Source organism: Notamacropus eugenii, chromosome 2 (genome assembly GCF_028372415.1).
Source record: "Notamacropus eugenii isolate mMacEug1 chromosome 2, mMacEug1.pri_v2, whole genome shotgun sequence".
Lineage (NCBI taxonomy): Eukaryota > Metazoa > Chordata > Mammalia > Diprotodontia > Macropodidae > Notamacropus > Notamacropus eugenii.
Window position 1 is genome coordinate 84,278,980 of NC_092873.1, and position 17,463 is coordinate 84,296,442.

The 17,463-nt window shown below is 37.6% G+C and overlaps 2 protein-coding genes and 2 long non-coding RNA genes across 4 annotated transcripts in view; 3 read left to right on the forward strand and 1 right to left on the reverse strand.

Moving 5' to 3' along the window:
- The window catches only part of LOC140525836 (uncharacterized), a 139,517-nt gene that overhangs the window by 89,804 nt on the left and 32,250 nt on the right, over nucleotides 1-17,463 (forward strand). The gene's annotated exons all lie outside the window — the stretch shown is intronic.
- On the forward strand, nucleotides 53-6,020 carry LOC140525842 (uncharacterized). The gene is made up of 3 exons (XR_011974136.1): nucleotides 53-325; nucleotides 4,821-4,910; nucleotides 5,934-6,020. It is a non-coding gene; the product is annotated as an uncharacterized lncRNA (long non-coding RNA).
- LOC140525840 (uncharacterized) overlaps nucleotides 5,904-17,463 on the reverse strand; it is a 29,707-nt gene continuing 18,147 nt past the window's right edge. Inside the window, exons 3-4 of the long non-coding RNA XR_011974134.1 lie at nucleotides 7,676-7,842; nucleotides 5,904-6,052 (exon numbers count right to left, since the gene is read on the reverse strand). This is a non-coding gene — a long non-coding RNA (uncharacterized lncRNA). The remainder of the gene's footprint in view (nucleotides 6,053-7,675; nucleotides 7,843-17,463) is intronic.
- On the forward strand, nucleotides 6,325-14,815 carry LOC140525839 (interferon-gamma-inducible GTPase 10-like). Its single transcript, XM_072641552.1, has 5 exons — nucleotides 6,325-6,518; nucleotides 11,427-11,627; nucleotides 11,999-12,114; nucleotides 12,465-12,511; nucleotides 13,390-14,815. The coding sequence occupies exon 5, from the start codon at nucleotides 13,392-13,394 to the stop codon at nucleotides 14,325-14,327; it is 936 nt and encodes a 311-aa protein (XP_072497653.1). The 5' UTR covers nucleotides 6,325-6,518; nucleotides 11,427-11,627; nucleotides 11,999-12,114; nucleotides 12,465-12,511; nucleotides 13,390-13,391; the 3' UTR covers nucleotides 14,328-14,815.

Genomic DNA, 17,463 nt, shown 5'->3' on the forward strand with positions numbered 1-17,463 from the left:
TTAAGCTATGTGACTGTCATAAAGCCCATGTCCAGGACTCTGTGTCTTGTCCAATTTGCAAGAAGCCTTTTCAGCAGGAAAACATCATTCCTAATCGGGTGTTGGCACAATTAGTCCCCAAACTCCTCAACCTAGAACTCTCTGATAAGCAATCAGAAGATTCTAAACAACCAACAGATTATCAACGATGCAAGTCGCATGGGGAAAAGACCTTTTTCTACTGTGAAACAGATGAGAAGTTCTTGTGCTTTGTGTGCAGGGAGCTCCGAGAGCACAGCACTCATGTTGTGCTGCCAATATAGAGGATGCTGCCCAACCCTACAAAGTAAGAAATTTGGCTTGGTCTTTCCTCCCCCTTGATAGATTGATCTAGGAAGATCCTGGTGAATGTAGCAGTCACTGCACCTGCAATCAGTAACTGGGCAGCAGGTATTTGTTAAGCATTTATAATGTGCCAGACACTGTGCTGACCTCCAGAACTGTGGTTTGGTTATCCTCTGCCCACCAAGATTGTCACTCTCCAAATCCCTTGGTGGGTCAAAATTCTACTAACCCACCCACATAGATAGATATCACAGAGAGTGCAGTGCTGTGAAATAGAACTCTGGATTTGAAGATAGAGTACCTGGGTTAATATCGTGTCTCTTTCACTTCTGATGTCACTTTGTATAAGTTATTTGACCTATATGACCTTCATATTCCTATAAATGAAGGCATTGGACTCTATAGAGTTCCTTCTAGTTCTAAATCTATGATTCTATTACTACTACTGTTCAGGTGGTAACCACAAAGGGCAGAAGTGTATGGCAATGCTAGAACGAACACTGTTTGGGGAGTTTGTAAAGGGGAAAGGAGTAAGAATTCAGGATGATGAACAAAAGAGGGGAACAGGTAGAGTTTGCCGAAGACTTGTGCAGAACAGACCCCTGAAGAACTTCATTCTGAAGATTTATTCAATAAACAGCCATCTGCATTGACAAAAAGTAGAATTGGGGGGGCGGAGCCAAGATGGCGGAGTAGAAAGACGCACATACACATAGCTCCGAACCCACAAACCACAGAACGGCTAGAGGGGACCAACTCACAGTGAATTCTGCACCCAGAGGCCACGGAATATTGGAGTGAGGGAGATTTCTGTTCTGGAGAGAACTGCAAACCTCTCGCGGGGGGTCCTTCGCGCTGCGGACTGGGCGCCGGGACTGGGAGCAGAGGGCAGCCCTGCAGCGGCCGCGACACCGTGAGGAAAAGATCCGAGTGGGCTTCAGGGACGGGATCTCCAGCGGCCGCACAAGCCCCTCCACCCACAGGTGACGGGGGTTGGTGAGAGAGTCTCTTTGGCAGGTCGAGAGGGGAGTGGGGTGCCCCCATGGCTCGGGCCCCCCCGGGAGATAGAAGCTGAGAGGCGGCTGCAGACAGGGCCTCCCCAAGCGGGCGGGAGCCTGCATCCGTTGCGGAAGGTCTGTACATAAACCCCCTGAGAGAACTGAGCCTGAGAGGCGGCCCTGCCCCAACCTGAGCATCTGAACTTAATTCTCACACTGAATAGCAGCTCTGCCCCCCACCAAAAGCCCTAAGGCGGGAAGTAGCATTTGAATCTCAGTCCCCAAACGCTGGCTGTGAGGACCAGGAGGCGAGGTGGGTGTGAGGAGAATATTCAGAGGTCAAGTCACTGGCTGGGGAGAATGCCCAGAAAAGGGAAAAGAAATAAAACTATTGAAGGCTACTTTCTCAGAGAACAGATGTTTCCTCCCTTCCTTTCTGATGAGGAAGAACAATGCTTACCATCAGGCAAAGACACAGAAATCAAGGATTCTGTGTCCCAGCCCACCCAATGGGCTCAGGCCATGGAAGAGCTCAAAAAGAATTTTGAAAATCAAGTTAGAGAGGTGGAGGAAAAACTGGGAAGAGAAATGAGAGGGATGAAAGAAAAGCATGAAAAGCAGATCAGCTCCCTGCTAAAGGAGAACCAAAAAAATGCTGAAGAAATTAACACCTTGAAAACTAGCCTAACTCAATTGGCAAAAGAGGTTCAAGAAGCCAATGAGGAGAAGAATGCTTACAAAAGCACAATTAGCCAAATGGAAAAGGAGATTCAAAAGCTCACTGAAGAAAATAGTTCTTTCAAAACTAGAATGGCACAGATGGACGCTAAGGACTTTATGAGAAAGACAGATATCACAGAACATAGCGTGAAGATTCGAAAAATGGAAGATAATGTGAAATATCTTATTGGAAAAACAACTGACCTGGAAAATAGATTCAGGAGAGACAATGTAAAAATTTTGGGACTACCTGAAAACCATGATCAAAAGAAGAGCCTAGACATCATCTTCCATGAAATTATCAAGGAAAACTGCCCTGAGATTCTAGAACCAGAGGGCAAAATAAATACTCAAGGAATCCACAGAACACCACATGAAAGAGATCCAAAAAGAGAAACTCCTAGGAACATTGTGGCCAAATTCCAGAATTCCCAGGTGAAAGAGAAAATATTGCAAGCAGCTAGAAAGAAACAATTCGAGTATTGTGGAAATACAATCAGGATAACACAAGATCTAGCACCCTCTACATTAAGGGATCGAAGGGAATGGAATAGGATATTCCAGAAGTCAAAGGAACTAGGACTAAAACCAAGAATCACCTACTCATCAAAACTGAGTATAATACTTCAGGAGAAAAAATGGTCTTTCAATGAAATAGAGGATTTTCAAATTTTCTTGATGAAAAGACCAGGGCTGAAAAGAAAATTTGACTTTCAAACACAAGAATGAAGAGAACCATGAAAAGGTGAACAGCAAAGAGAAGTCATAAGGGACTTACTAAAGTTGAACTGTTTACATTCCTACATGGAAAGACAATATTTGTAACTCTTGAAACATTTCAGTATCTGGGTACTGGGTGGGAGTACACACACACACATGCACACACACACACATACATAGAGACAGAGTGCACAGAGTGAATTGAAGAGGATGGAATTATATCTTTAAAAAAATGAAATCAAGCAGTGTGAGAGAAATATTGGGAGGAGAAAGGGAGAAATTGAATGGGGCAAATTATCTCTCATAAAAGAAGCAAGCAAAAGACTTATTAGTGGAGGGATAAAGAGGGGAGGCGAGAGAAAAACATGAGGTCTACTCTCATCACATTCCACTAAAGGAAAGAATAAAATGCACACCCATTTTGATAGGAAAACATATCTCACAATACAGGAGAGTGGGGGACAAGGGCACAAGCAGGGTGGGGGGGGAGGATAGAAGGGAGGGCATGGGAAGGAGAATGCAATCCGAGGTCGACACTCATGGGGAGGGAAAGGATCATAAGAGAATAGAAGTAATGGGGGACAGGATAGGATGGAGGGAAATATAGTTAGTCGTATACAACACAACTAGTATGGAAATCATTTGCAACACTACACAGATTTGGCCTATATCGAATTGCTTGTCTTCCAAAGGGAAGGGGTGGAGAGGGAGGGAGCTAAAGAAGTTGGAACTCAAAGTGTTAGGATCAACTGTAATGTTCTTACCACTAGGAAATAAGAAATACAGGTTAAGGGGTCAAGAAAGCTATCTGGCCCTACAGGACAAAAGAGAAGTTGGAGACAAGGGCAGAGAGGGAGGATAGAAGAGAAAGCAGATAGGTCACAGGGGCAATTAGAATGCTTGGGTTTGGGGGGGGAGGGGATAAAAGGGGAGAAAATTTGTAACCCAAAATTTTGTGTAAATAAATGTTAAAAGTTAAATAAAAAATAAATTAAAAACAAAACCAAAAAAAAACAAAAAGTAGAATTGAACTAAAATGAGGGCTGAAGCAATTTTAAAGAAAAGCAAAAAATTTCCCAGCATTCACAATCATCAAGCCCTGAATCAGAAATAGGTTTTCTTTATCCCTGGACAGATTTTAGAAAGTCTCCAATATTTTCCTTTTGTATCTAGAAAAATGGAATTCTTGGCTAAGGCTATTTTACTTTCTCTCTGGGATGGATGGGATCTGAAAATTCTGTGGTGTTTTGAAGGAAAACCAATTTCTTGATGATAATCAACTAGCCACAATAAAAATGCTAAGCTAGGGAGGACTTTGTCAGGAAAGACTTCATGGAGTAAGTGAGTTGAACATGGCCCCAAAGGAAACACAGAATTTTACTGAGAGGGCATAAAGAGAAGGAATATTCCAGGAAGGGTGAAAGATCATAAGGAAAAGCATATCATAATCTAAATAGCAGCTATGATGCAGGAGCTTAAGGCTGTCCTAATCTGACTGCTAACTTTTTCACTTTTCCTCCTCCTGTATTTAACCATAGTGATCTGCTCCTAGATCCTGCTATTGAGTTTCAGTCCCTTTCTGCATGGAGAGGATTATAAGCATATTGATCACTTTTTACACAGATTCATAAAATGTCATTACTTTAAAGCTCCTTCATCACTAGTCTACTCCAGTTCCCTCAATTTAGTTTTAAATTATTTGTCTTTATTCTGAATTTGCATGAATATTTCTATATACAAAGAACAGAAAATGATGAATCCCTCTTATGCTCAACTTATTTTTTTAAGTTGTATATGATAAATTCAACAGGTTAGTTCCCAAGTCATCCTGCTTGTCTGTGTCTCCCTCTGAACTTCTTTCAGTTTCTGTCTGTGCATTTCTTTAAATGCTTCCTTCATGCTATTTTATTTTTCTTTTTTGAGCATCACTATCACTAGCCCCCTATATATAATTTATATGCTATCAAAAGTACTTTTCAGCTTTAGATACTGTGACCTTCTAATGAAGAGATGTTGAAATTGTATTTGTCAGTAGGAAAGTAATTCTCCTTTTTACAGGATGAAATTCAGAGACAGCTGGAAAGTCTGAAGAAATCCAAAGAACAAATTATGCATTTGAAGGAAAACAATACATTCCAGGCACTGCTGGTAGGGAATAATTCCTTCCCTTCCCCCAACTCCCACTAAAAAAAAATGGGGCTCTATTTCAGAGGCCCAGTGTCCCTGGAGTATTTGCTTACAGGCCTACTCCAGGGATGGAGCAATTGCTTCTTCCCATGTTCCTAAGAGAATGAAGGAAGGATGAAGAAAGGGTGTCTTTATGCAGATGTTTACTTGTATGTCTTCATGCAAATTAATCTGTCTTCTCTTTAATTTTTATCTTTGTTAAATAGGGATAAGATCCTATTTAACACCTCTCCCTGTCTTATAGGATTGTTGTAAATTTCAATGAGGTAATAGATGTTAAAATGCTTTGAAGAATACTATGCACATGTAAAATCATTATTCATAAGAAAAGTCTGATACATCAGTGATAGGGCTAAGGCAAGGAAGGGCTTAAGTGAGATGGCAGGGATAAAGAATAGTGAAAAACCTAGGAGAGATAGATATGGAAATATTCATAATGACTTCTCATCTTCCCACTGATGTCTCTCCTTCTACTTCTTGCACTACTCTTATCCACACTCTACCCAATATTAACCTGGCCATTGGTTTCCATCAATTTCACATGATAGAAAAGTAAAGAGAATACCTGGGACTGTATGGACCGGAAGCACCATCTTAGTTATATGCCATAGATCTATGTCAATCTATGCCATAGATTGTCAACGCCTGAAACTAGAAGTCCAGGCAAGAAGTGGGAGGACTGAAATTCTAACAATCACCCTGCTATCTTTTTTCCTTTTCGGTTAATGGTAGTAAAACTCTAGATTAGGAGTTTTTAGCCTTTTTTTGTGCCATGTACCCTTTTGGCAGTGTGGTGAAATGTAATGCTACTTTCCTTCATTCTTTCCATTCATAATTGAAGAAAATTCAGGAAGGAATTGGTGAAAATAAAGATGAAGGAGCTTTTTTTCCCATCCAAATTCACATGTCTCTTGATCATTCATGGACCCCAGATTAAGAACTCCTACTCAGCACTAAAGAATATTTTCTCCTTCATTTCCACAGAATCAGATTCAAGAGAAAAAACAGAGAATTGTGTCTGAGTATCAGCAGTTCCGGAATTTCCTTGATCTACAAGAACAGTTCCTCTTGGCCCATGTGGAGGTGCTGGAGAAGGACATCACCTGTAGGAAAGAGCAACATGTCACCCAAATGTCTCAAAAAATATCTCATCTTGAGGAATTAATAAATAAAATGGAGGAGAGAGCTTCTCAGACCCCAAGTGAAATCCTTAAGGTGAGAAACAAGAGAATACATCATCTGTACCCCACATGGTCAATGTAACAGTTGGGTTACAGAATAGAAACTGACATGAAAGACTTGAATTGAAATTGAACCAATGACAAGATACAGCTGGATGAATTTCCAACTATCAAAAGCATGAGGTATTGAAACATAAAGGTAATTGATGATATTGAGAAGAGCTGGGATTTGTAGGTCTAGAGTGAGCATCTAGAACAGCTGAGGAAGAAACAAAAATTCACTTTGGGACTCTTTAGGCATTTGTGCTGTATTAAGTAGAGAATGGCTACAGGAAAACTGACCTTTCTCCCCCTCTTTTCCACAGATCAGAAAACAAGTGGAAGAAAGGTAAGTGTTCTTAGCTGGGTTGTTTTCCTCTGTATGTATTCTTTGTCTCTCCTTCATTGTGGATATCCAATAAGTTAAGTCCCTTTTTTTCTTCTCCTGTCATCCTGATAGAATACTTTCAGTGAGAGGGAGGATTTATACTTCTATTTTAAAAAAATTTTTTTCCAAACACTTATTCACTATCTAACGGGTATAGAACACTGGGGTAGTTTTTGTAGGAAACGGAAAATCCCAGTCCCAAAGGGTTTATACTATAGTGAGGGCGTTAAGATGCAAAATGACTTTGATATACAACATTATATAAGGATGTCAGAAACCTATGCAAAGTACCACGTAGCAATCCAGTCTTTCGTTCAAGATGCCCAGTGACAGGAGGCCCACTACATGCCAAGGTAACCCTTTCTGCTTCACATGCACCCAGAGTGTTCTGTAAGGTTGTCTTTCCCACCAGTTCCTTCACCTGATCTGCATATGACAGGAACTTGAGGCACTTCAATTTGCCTTCTTCTAGATGCTGTCCAGTGTTCTTTGTAAAATGTGGTACCCAAAATTGAATATGATACTCCAGATATGTACACTTACCAAGACAAAGTAAAGTGGGACTCACACTTCCTTATTCCTGGGAGCTATTTCTCTTTCATCTTCATTAAAGCCCAAGATTGTTTTAGCTTTTTCAGCTGCTATGTAACATTGTTGAATCCTCAATTCTCCCCCAGATCTATCCAATTCCACTACCATCAGGTCAATGTCTTTTCCATTTTTCTTACAAACATAGCATAAGAAACTTTATCAAATACTTTGCTAAAATTATCTTTAAACTGTATCTCTAGATAACCTCTGTCTACCAATTTAGTAGGCTGGTGAAAAAGAAAATCAAATTGGTTTCTTCTGATTAGTGCTTGGTGAAACCATGCTGGTTGATTGTTCACACCTTTTCCTTCTCTACATGTTACAAGCATTACTGGAATCATACATTCTATAATTTGACCAGGAACTGAAGTCAAATTAATTTGCCTGTAACTGGCAAGTCACTTTCTCTTCCCTGTTTTGAAACTTGGGACATTTGTCCCCTCCAGTCCTACAGTATTTCTTCTGTTCTCTTAAGATTTTTCAAATATCACTGTTTCAGCATTCTTATTTGCCAAGCTTTTCAGTACCTCAAGATGTAGTTCTTCTGGGCCAAATGACATGCTGAGGTTGAGGGGCTTCTGTGACATCCAGTTACGGATATGTCCTTTAGGCAGTTGGAAATGCCCACCTGAAGTCTGAGTCAGAAGCAGAGATCACAAATTTAGAATCATCTGAAGGGAGATGGTAGTTGGAGCTGTGGGAATGAATGACAATACCAAGAGACCATCAGATAAGAAGAAAAAACACATACATGTGCATGTGCCCAAGTTTCCTTTGTGACTGATCAGTAGGTAAGATCTCATACTCCTGTACCATTTTTCCTTTTGTTCATCCCAGAAAACACAGTGTATCCATTCAACTTTATATTTTCCCTAATTTTCTAGTCTGGAACTGTAAAGGCAGGGAGTAATGAAATGATTTCTATAGAATCCTTCTTTCCATAGCATTCCTCTGAGTTTCTGTTTTATTTTGGGTGGGCGGTTTGGGGCAGAGTGGCTTTTGTTTTGGTGAGTCAGTTTACTTTTAGTGGTGGATTACTGGATAATGAAAAATATGAAAAAAATAAAAGCAACAAGCATTTTTTTAAATGCACAAAAGAAAACACAAAATGCAGGATATCCAAACAGCAATTTTCATACTACTTGGCTAAATGTCATATAATTTGTGTATTTTTACAACTATGCAATAGAAGTTCATATTTTCTTATATCCATTTTCTTTCTGTGTTACTACATTTATTCAACTACACTTGAGATTCTAGATCTTTCATTTTTCGAAATAAGTTTTGTTAATGTTTGGAATACTTCTACAAAGTAATCCCTTGAAAGATTGATTGATATAGCATAAAATTGTAAATCAACTATTCTTGAAAAATATTGTGCATGAACCTGCCAATCGGTACTGTAACTTGCTTTTCAAGTATTTAATAAATTCAAGTTGTGATTTGCTAAGTTGATCTGCTTGTCCGTTTCCAACTAATATTTCTTTTGGTCACTTCTGCGCGTTTTAGAAATTTCAAACTTAAGCATTTCCTTATGCAAAATAGAACAGAAAAAGAAGACCATACATGAAACTGCACATTTCTATTACATACATCTTAGTTTTTGCTTTTAAGTTTACCATAAGCTTTTAAAAATATAGGATAATTTCAGCATGTAATTTTCAGAATTATCCTGATCTTCTGTTTGCTCCTGGCCTTCTTTCTGTTTTCTTCTGTGCATTTTGAAATATTATTTCAATACTTTTATTCTTGTTCTTTTTGTTCTGTGGTTTATAGCAGCCCTGTTCCTAGCCCACCTCCAAACCCCATTAAAATAGAAAAAAAAAACAAAAATAAAACTCCTTTAACAATTATATATGTAACAATTACGCCCACATTGGCAATGTCCAAAAAAGTGTAGCTTATTCTGTACCTTGAGTCCATCATTTCATTGTCAGGTGATGGGTAGCAAGCATCATTGGTTAATCATTCCCTTTATTAGAGTTCCCAAGTGTTTCCCAGTTGTTTCCCTTTACATTGCTGTTCTTAGTGCATAGTTCTCCTGATTCCACTTCATTTTACTCTGCATCAGTTCAAACAAATCTTCTAGGTTTCTCTGAAACCACTCTTACATCATTTCTTATAGCACAATAGCCTTCTGTAACAATCATATACTATAACTCATCCCTTAGTTTCCAGTTGTTTTCCACTACAACAAGAATTTCTCTAAATACATTTTTTTTCAAAATTCCTCCATCAATTTTCATTTTCTATCTCAATAAAGATAAGACAGAACTTCGGAAATACTTTAACTTATACTCTCTAATTAGTAGTGATTTGGAACATTTTTTCATAAGGTTGTTGATAGCTTAGATTTCTTCCTTTGAGAGTTGCCTAATTCATATGCACTAGCCATTTGTCTATTGGAATATGGTTCTTGTTCTTATATGCTTGTCAGCTGCTTCTATCTCTTGTCTATGAGACCTTCCCCCCCCCCCAAAAAAAAATACTTGCTACAAAGATTTTGGCCCGGTTACCTGTTTCTCTTTCACTTTTAACTATATTAATTTTATTTGTTTAGAATTTTGAATGCCATCAAAATCGTTCATTTTATTTCTCTGGCCTTCTGTCTTCCTTATTTAGTCAACAATTCTTACCCTAGCCATAAAGGCATTTCATTTCTTGCTCTAATTTTTTTTATCATGTGACCTTTTACAATCCAAGTCAACTACTTGGAACTTACATTGGTATATGGTGTGAGAAGTGGCTCAGAACCTGACTTATATCAAACTAGTTTCCAGCTCTCAACCATTTTTGTCATTTTATGAGTCCTTACCCCAGCAGTTGGGGTCTTCTGAATTGGTCAGACACTGCAACTATATTCATTTGCTTCTGTACGTTTGTACCTAATCTGTTTCACTGATGATCGATTTTTTTTTTAACCCATGCCAGATGGCCTTGGAGGATTACTGCTCTGTGGTATAATTTGAGATCAGGTCTTGATGTTCAGCCACCTTCCTTTCTACTTTGTTTTTCATTATTTCCCATGAGAATCTCAATTTTTGTTCTGCCAGGTGAATTTTAATGTTTTCCCCCTATTTGTATAAATTAATCCTTTAGTAATTTGGTATAAACTGAAGAAAGTACAAAGTAGTTAATAAATAAATAACAGTATTATCATTTTTATTATAATCGCCTGATTAACATGGAGCAATTAATATCTCCATTTACCCATATCTACCTTTATTTTTATAGTACTTTGTAGTTGTATCAATATGGTTCCTATATATGAATTAATAAGTAGAATACTAAATATCTTCTAAATTCTGTAGTTAATTTGTGGGGAGTTTCTCTTTCATCTTTTGCTATAGGATTTTGTTGTTAATATAGAGAAAGACTGATGGTTTGAGTGAGTTTATTTTATATCCTGCCATTTGGGTAGTTACTGTTTAAATTTATTTTGAATAGACTCCTGGTGTTCTGTAAACATGTTATATCATATGTAAAAAGCAATTGGCTTCTTTCTTTGCCTTTGCATATGCCTTTAATTTTTTTCTATCATCTCATATCTAACAGGATATGTAATAACACTAGTGATAATGGACATCCTCTTTTATTCCTGATCTTATGAATATATCTCTAACTTATCCCTCTTACATATAATGTGGATTTGGTTTTTAGATAGGTGCTATTCATTTTATTTTTAGAAGACCAATTTATTCCTCTTTTGAATACATGTTATATTTTGTCAAAACCCTTTTCAGTATGTATTGATACAATTTTAGTTAATTTTGTTATTATTTATTAATATGGTCTATATTATTTACACTTTTTCTAACGTGAACCAACTGTGCACTCCTGGTATAAATTAAAACAGTCATAGTATATACTTTTTTTGATAGGTTGCTACAGCCTCTTTGTTATGTTTTCTTCAAATTTTTTTGTTGATATGCATAAAAGATATTTCCTTAGAATTTTCGTCCTGTTTGTTCTCTCCATCAGTTAGGTATCAAGAGAATATCTCTATCACATTTGGTAGAATTCTATGTTTTATTCTCTTTGTAAACAGTTAATATAACAATAAAATTAATCATTCTTTGAATGTTTGATAGATTCACTCACAAGTCTATCGGGTCCCAGGTTTTTTCTTGTTGTATTTCCCCCTTTGGAAGCTCATTTCTGACTTGAAGTTTCTTTTGCTGAGATTGGGTTATTTAAATTCTCTGTTTCTTGTTTTTTTTTTCAACATAAACATTTTACACTTTGGTAAATATTCACCTCTTTTGTTTAATTTGTCAGATTTGTTGGCCTATGATCAAGCTACCAGGTGGTGCAGTGGATAGAGTGCTGGGCCTCAAGTCAGGAAGATGAGTGTTCCTGAGTTCAAATGTGGCCTCAGACACTTACTAGCTGTGTGACTCTGGGCAAGGCACTTCACCCTCTTTGTCTCAGTGCCTCATCTACAAAATGAGCTGGAGAGGGAAACAGCAAACCACTCGAGTACGTTTCATAAGAAAATGGGGTCAGAAAGAATTGGATACAGCTGAACAACAGTAGTTTCCTTTTATTCTTTTTAAATTTGTGTGTATTTTCCTTTTTTCATTTGTAGATAGAGATAATGGTTTGATTTGAAGTGGTGGTGGGGAACAGGTGGAATGTGGACCAATGCTATGATCTTTATTTTAAATATATATATGGTTTTTATTCTATTTATTTTTTTCAACTCTTGATTATTGCTGCTTTAATCCATTTTGTCCTTTTCTAACTGTTTTTCGGTTGTAAGGGAGGAGAACTGGATGTGGCTAAAACTTTTCCTTTGTATTTTTCCTGAAATCCCTTCTGTTGTTCTCTATTGACCTGTTTCCCCTCAGGATACAGACAGAACAGGTCTTGATTCCTTTCACCAAATCCCAAGACTTAGAAGAAAGAGTGTGTGCTTTCACTGGAAAGATAGATGCCTTGGAGGAATCCATCAGAAGTTTCAGAGGTAAGGAGAAAGGGCCATAGCATCATAGGGACATTAATGTTCATCCAATTCAGTAACTGCATTTGACAGAAGAGGAAGCCTAGTCCTGAAGCCTGAAGCCTGAAGCCTGAAAACGTTCTGGTTTCCCAAGTTCAGTAGGGTGGGGTTGCAAATGAGATTGAGTTCATGGACTACCTTCTGTAGCTTCTGAGCCCCCAAGAGAGGAAAATGACTTGCAGCAGATCAAACTGCCTCCTCTTTTCTCAGAGAGCCCTCCTGTGTGCAGAAAAAGCCCTTTTTTCCCTCTTATCAGTGAGATGGACAAGTGATAGAAACCTGTAAGCTCAGTCTCTTCTTTCTCTCTCTCCTAGCTCCTTGGCTACAACTTCACCTTCAGAACAAGACAACTAAGAAAGAGGTTTGGCATACATTTTTGCAATTTTTTAATGTATTTCTAAGTGTTCTAATGAGCCAGTGTGTCTGTCTTTGCAAAGGGAGAGTCCTTGATTAGGAACCTAGCCCTCAAGTGTGAATGACTGATGAGGATTCCACCAGTTTCTATTACCCCCATTCTCTTCTCCTTATATCTTGGTTCTCTCCTTCATCTGAATGGAAAGTGCAGCATTATTGAAAAACTATTTGACACTTCCCCCCACCAAAATAAAATGTGGTCAACTCTTAGCTTTCTATTTTTTCCAAAGTAGAATTTCAAAAGTCACTTATCATTCTTCTCTGTCTAAAATGGAGGTACCCTAGCAATATAAAGAACCCTTGTTTCAAGGAAGGCAGCATCTGAGCACGTGTGTATCTTGGTATCACTACCAAGACAAACACGTTACTTTTGGATTGTCTTTACCCCACTTCTCTTACAACACAGAATCGAAGTTTCAGTGTAAATATTAGAGTAATGAGTTTTTTAGAAATTGTGGAAGACCTGACTTTTCCTTCTCATTAAATCTACCTTTCCTATCCCTCTTCTTTCCCTGATATGCCTAACTCAATCTCCATCCATTGTGTCTCCTTTCTCCTAAATAAGCCACACAGTGTAGCAGACGTTATACCAACTTGCCACTGAAATAATCACCCAATCCAAGCTGAAAGATAATCAAGGAGTCAGTTATACAGCAGACATGTCTGAAATACTAGAGATGGTGGTCCTGGGAAAATTAGAAGAAGTATCTTCCAAATTGAGAATGAAAATGAAAATCTAAGCTACCCCATTGAGAATAGCTGTGATTGGAAATCATTCCCAGAGTACTTTATTAATTCATGCTTTGTCTGCGTTGACTCATATAGGAATGTTCCTACGTCTTTCACGCAACAGTTATGCCTTCAAGATCCCTGAGGAAGCCAAGTTCCAAGTCCTACCAGATATTGAGACACACGGGAAACCAGCAACAACGTACCTGAAGGAGACAGATTGTGACGCATTTGATGTTGTCATCATCATTGTCTCTGCTCACATTGGATCGATTCATAGCAGCCTAGCAGTAGAGCTCCAGAACATGGGGAAGCAGGTCTACTTCATTTCAAGGAATATACAGCCCACCTCAGAATGGCCAGCACACATGCATTTTGGTTCTAATATATTCAATGTGAGCAGAGACAATAATCTGAAAAATACAGAGCTATCTGTATGGAACCTGGAAAGGATAGGTATAAGTAATCCTCAAGCATTTGTGATCTCTATCATGGAAGATATATTTGACATTTCAACTTTTTCTTTTGCCCTGAAGGCATTTAAAGAGGACAGCAGGAAGAAGGCTCAGATTTTGAGGAATCACCTGACTCAGATCTGTAAAGAAGCCATTGAGAGGAAGAAGACTGCCTTACAGGGTATAACTGGAGTGGAATCTTTGATGGTGGCCCTACAAGTCTCTGCTAGTTCTGGGGTTTTAGCCCAGCTCAGGGCCTCTCTGAGTCATTATCAGAGGTTATTTAGAGTGGATGAGCTTTCCCTCACCAATCTGGCTCAGATGCTTATTTGGAACATAAAGGAAGTACAGGACATCCCCAAGTCCTGGAATTTGCAGGAACTTATAGAAGACAATCAAAAGTTAGCTATTCTCACAGGCAGGAAGGTTGGGGAAGCAAAGCTTCTTCACCAGCACAGTTATCAAAAATTATATGAGCAAGCTCAGGACATACATAAGTATTTTCTTGAAATCGTGGCCAATGATGCAAATGCAGTTTTTCAGAAAATATGCCTGAAGCTGTCTCAAGAAGCCTCATAGGAGAATGCCTTATAGGTCTCCATATTTCTGACCAATCCCCTGCAATTTTACTTCCATCCAGAATCCTCTATCTGCTCATCTCCTAAGTACTGCAACAAAGGAGTTTCTTGGACTTCTATACCATTGTGATAGAAGGTTGAAATCGTTACTAATTTTTGTACACAAGGCAGACTAACCACTGGGTTTCAAGGGCTGCTAACTCTTCTGTTCCAAAGTGGGTCTTCCAGTCCCACAATAAAGTTTCATTACCACCTATATCTCTTGAAACAAGCTACCACTCAGTGACCAATTAGTGTCAGAGGAGGTTGGAGCCAGTTCACTTGTCTCCTAAGCCAGGATTTTTTCCCTCTGACTCATAAGGTTACGTTTAATCCACAAATATTTATTGATGACCTCTTACCGTGTTGGGCAATGTAGGAGATACAAAGAAAGACAACTTTCTGCCTTCTGTGATATTGTAATTTAATTAAAGCAATTATAAGACCTTATATTTGAAAGAAACTTAGAAACTAGACTTATTTTGTTCATGTCCCATTTAAAAATCTCCATTATAACATCCCTGAGAAAAGTCCAGTACAAGACCTGAGTACCTCACAAGGCAGTTTCTTCCACTTATGACTAACATTGATTGCTCATTATGGGAAAGTATTTGTTCAAGGAGCAAAACAGAGTCTTAAAGGTTGTCTTCCAAATACTATCTCCCATCCACACATCAAAATACTCAAAAGATATGATAATATAAGAACATTTATATCAGTACTTTTTCTTGTCATAACTGGAAAATAAAGTGGGTGCCCATGATTTGGTGACTGAACAAATTGGGGCAAATGGAAATAACAGAATATTCCATTGTAAGAAATGATAAATATGATAGAGAAATCTGGAAAGGTATTTCTACACTGATATAGGGTGAAATGAGTAGGACCAGGAGAGTTTACATGGTGATAATAGTAGTCATTATAGGAAAATAATTTTAAAAGACTTTCCTCTGATCAATGTAATTACTAGTTATCATTCCATAAGACTGATGATGAAGCATGTTTCCCAGCTTGACCTAAAGGTGATGGATACAGACACAGAATGGGACATGAGTTTTTCAGACCTAGCTAATGATTTGTTTTGCTTAACTATATTTCTTTGTCCTAATGGAGGACTCCTAAAGGAAGAGGGAATTGGAGTTGGAAGAGGAGATAAGGGATGGGAATAGTAATGCAGGAAAAGAAAAAAGCATCAGGGAATATCTTAAATACAAAAAAGAAAGCAGTGAGAAGTTCAAAAGAGGACACATAAAGTGGGAAGTTTTATTGCCATGTTAAATTCAATATACCCTTTAACACTGAAAGTTGAGAACTGCATATACAATCATTTTTTATGCTCTTTGTATATTGAATTGTGCACTTATTAATATTTAAGTTCAAAATAAAAAAAACTTTTTAACAAAAAAAAAGATATGCCCACAGAGAGAAGTTTATTAGGTGACTTTCAGATAATAAACATCAGGAGATCCATAAAACACTGAGATACACTGCTACCAAAGGTATTCATTACAGTCATGGAGGAGATCCAGTATATCATCCGAGCTGAAAAGTGTTTTCCTGTCGATGAGGGGGTCCTGTACATTTTTGGATTACACTGTACTATTTTTATAAGGCTCTGTGATGTAGGAGATTATCCTAGAAGAAAGCTGCAACCACTCCAAAATTTTAACCTGATAAACCATACCAGAAAGACCTGAATGGATGAAGATGTCTATTCCCAACAAAATTGAGAAAATAGACACAGTTAAACAAGAAATAAAATCATCGTTATTTGTAGATATTTGAAAACTCCTTGAGAGCCAGCTCGAAGTTCTTGAAACAATAGCTTCACTAAAGGAATAAATGTAAAACAGACCCATAAAAATAATCAAGCTTTCAGTATATTACTAATAAGACTGCATAGGAAAAGATAGAAAAAGAAATTTCATTAAAAATAACTACAAAAGGTATAAAATATCTAGAAGTTCACCTGCAAAAACACACTCACCATACATATGAATGCTACAAAACACTTTATAGAAATAAAGGACTTCAATGAAGAAACATTAGTTTTTCATGGTTGGCTTGTATTAAAATAATGAACATGATAGTATCTAAATTAACCTATGGACAGTTCTAACCTGTTCAGATGAGCAAGGGACAGCTTTATAGCATTAGGAAAAATAAATTCATCTGGATAAACAAAAGGTAAAGGAAAATAACGGGGAAAAAAATAAAAATGAAGGAGGCCTGAGTACAGATCTCAAGATAAAAAATGAAACAAAAAAAAGGTTATTAGGGAACACTTATCAAAATATTTTTATATTGGTTTCAAAATAATAGAAAAGTTGGCCAGTGGAGTAGATTACGTAAACAAGGAAGCAGAAATAGTAGCATACTGTTTGATAAACCCATGAATACCAATTACTGGGGTAAGAACTCCCTTATTTGACATCTGGGAAACTGGAAAGCAGTCTGGCAGAAATTAGATTGAGACCAGCAACTTGTACCATACACAATAATAAACTTTAAATGGCTGCATGATCTGAATTCAAGCAATCATAAATTGGAAAAGAAGGGAAAGGGATAACTTTTCATCTGTGGATAGGGAAAGAATTATTAACTAAGGGGTAGAAATGAGTGAAAATAAACTGGGCAAATCTGCATAAAATTTAAAAGCTTTTGTAGAAATAAAATTGATGCAGTTATAATTAATTACAAGGGAAATAACTAATTGGGCTAAAGCCTTTATGAGTAAATTTCTCCTATAAAGGTCTGATATTGCCATTTAAATTAGAAGGGAAATATATCCAGAAAAAAATCCAGCAACTTTCTCTGAGAAAAAAATAGAATCTCATAAGCAAGACACATAAGGAACCAATTCAAACTGACAAAATATGAGTCATTCCTCAATAACTACTCAAATAATATGAACAGATAGTTTTCAAAGTAAGAAATCCAAGCTATCACAACCATATGAAAAAATGTCCAAATCGCTAATAATTAGGGAAATGCAAATTAAAGCAACTCTGGGGTTCTACATCACACCCACAGACTGGCAAAGATGACTCAAAATCACAGTTGTTAGATGGGCTTCAGAAAAATCGTCAAGTCAGCAA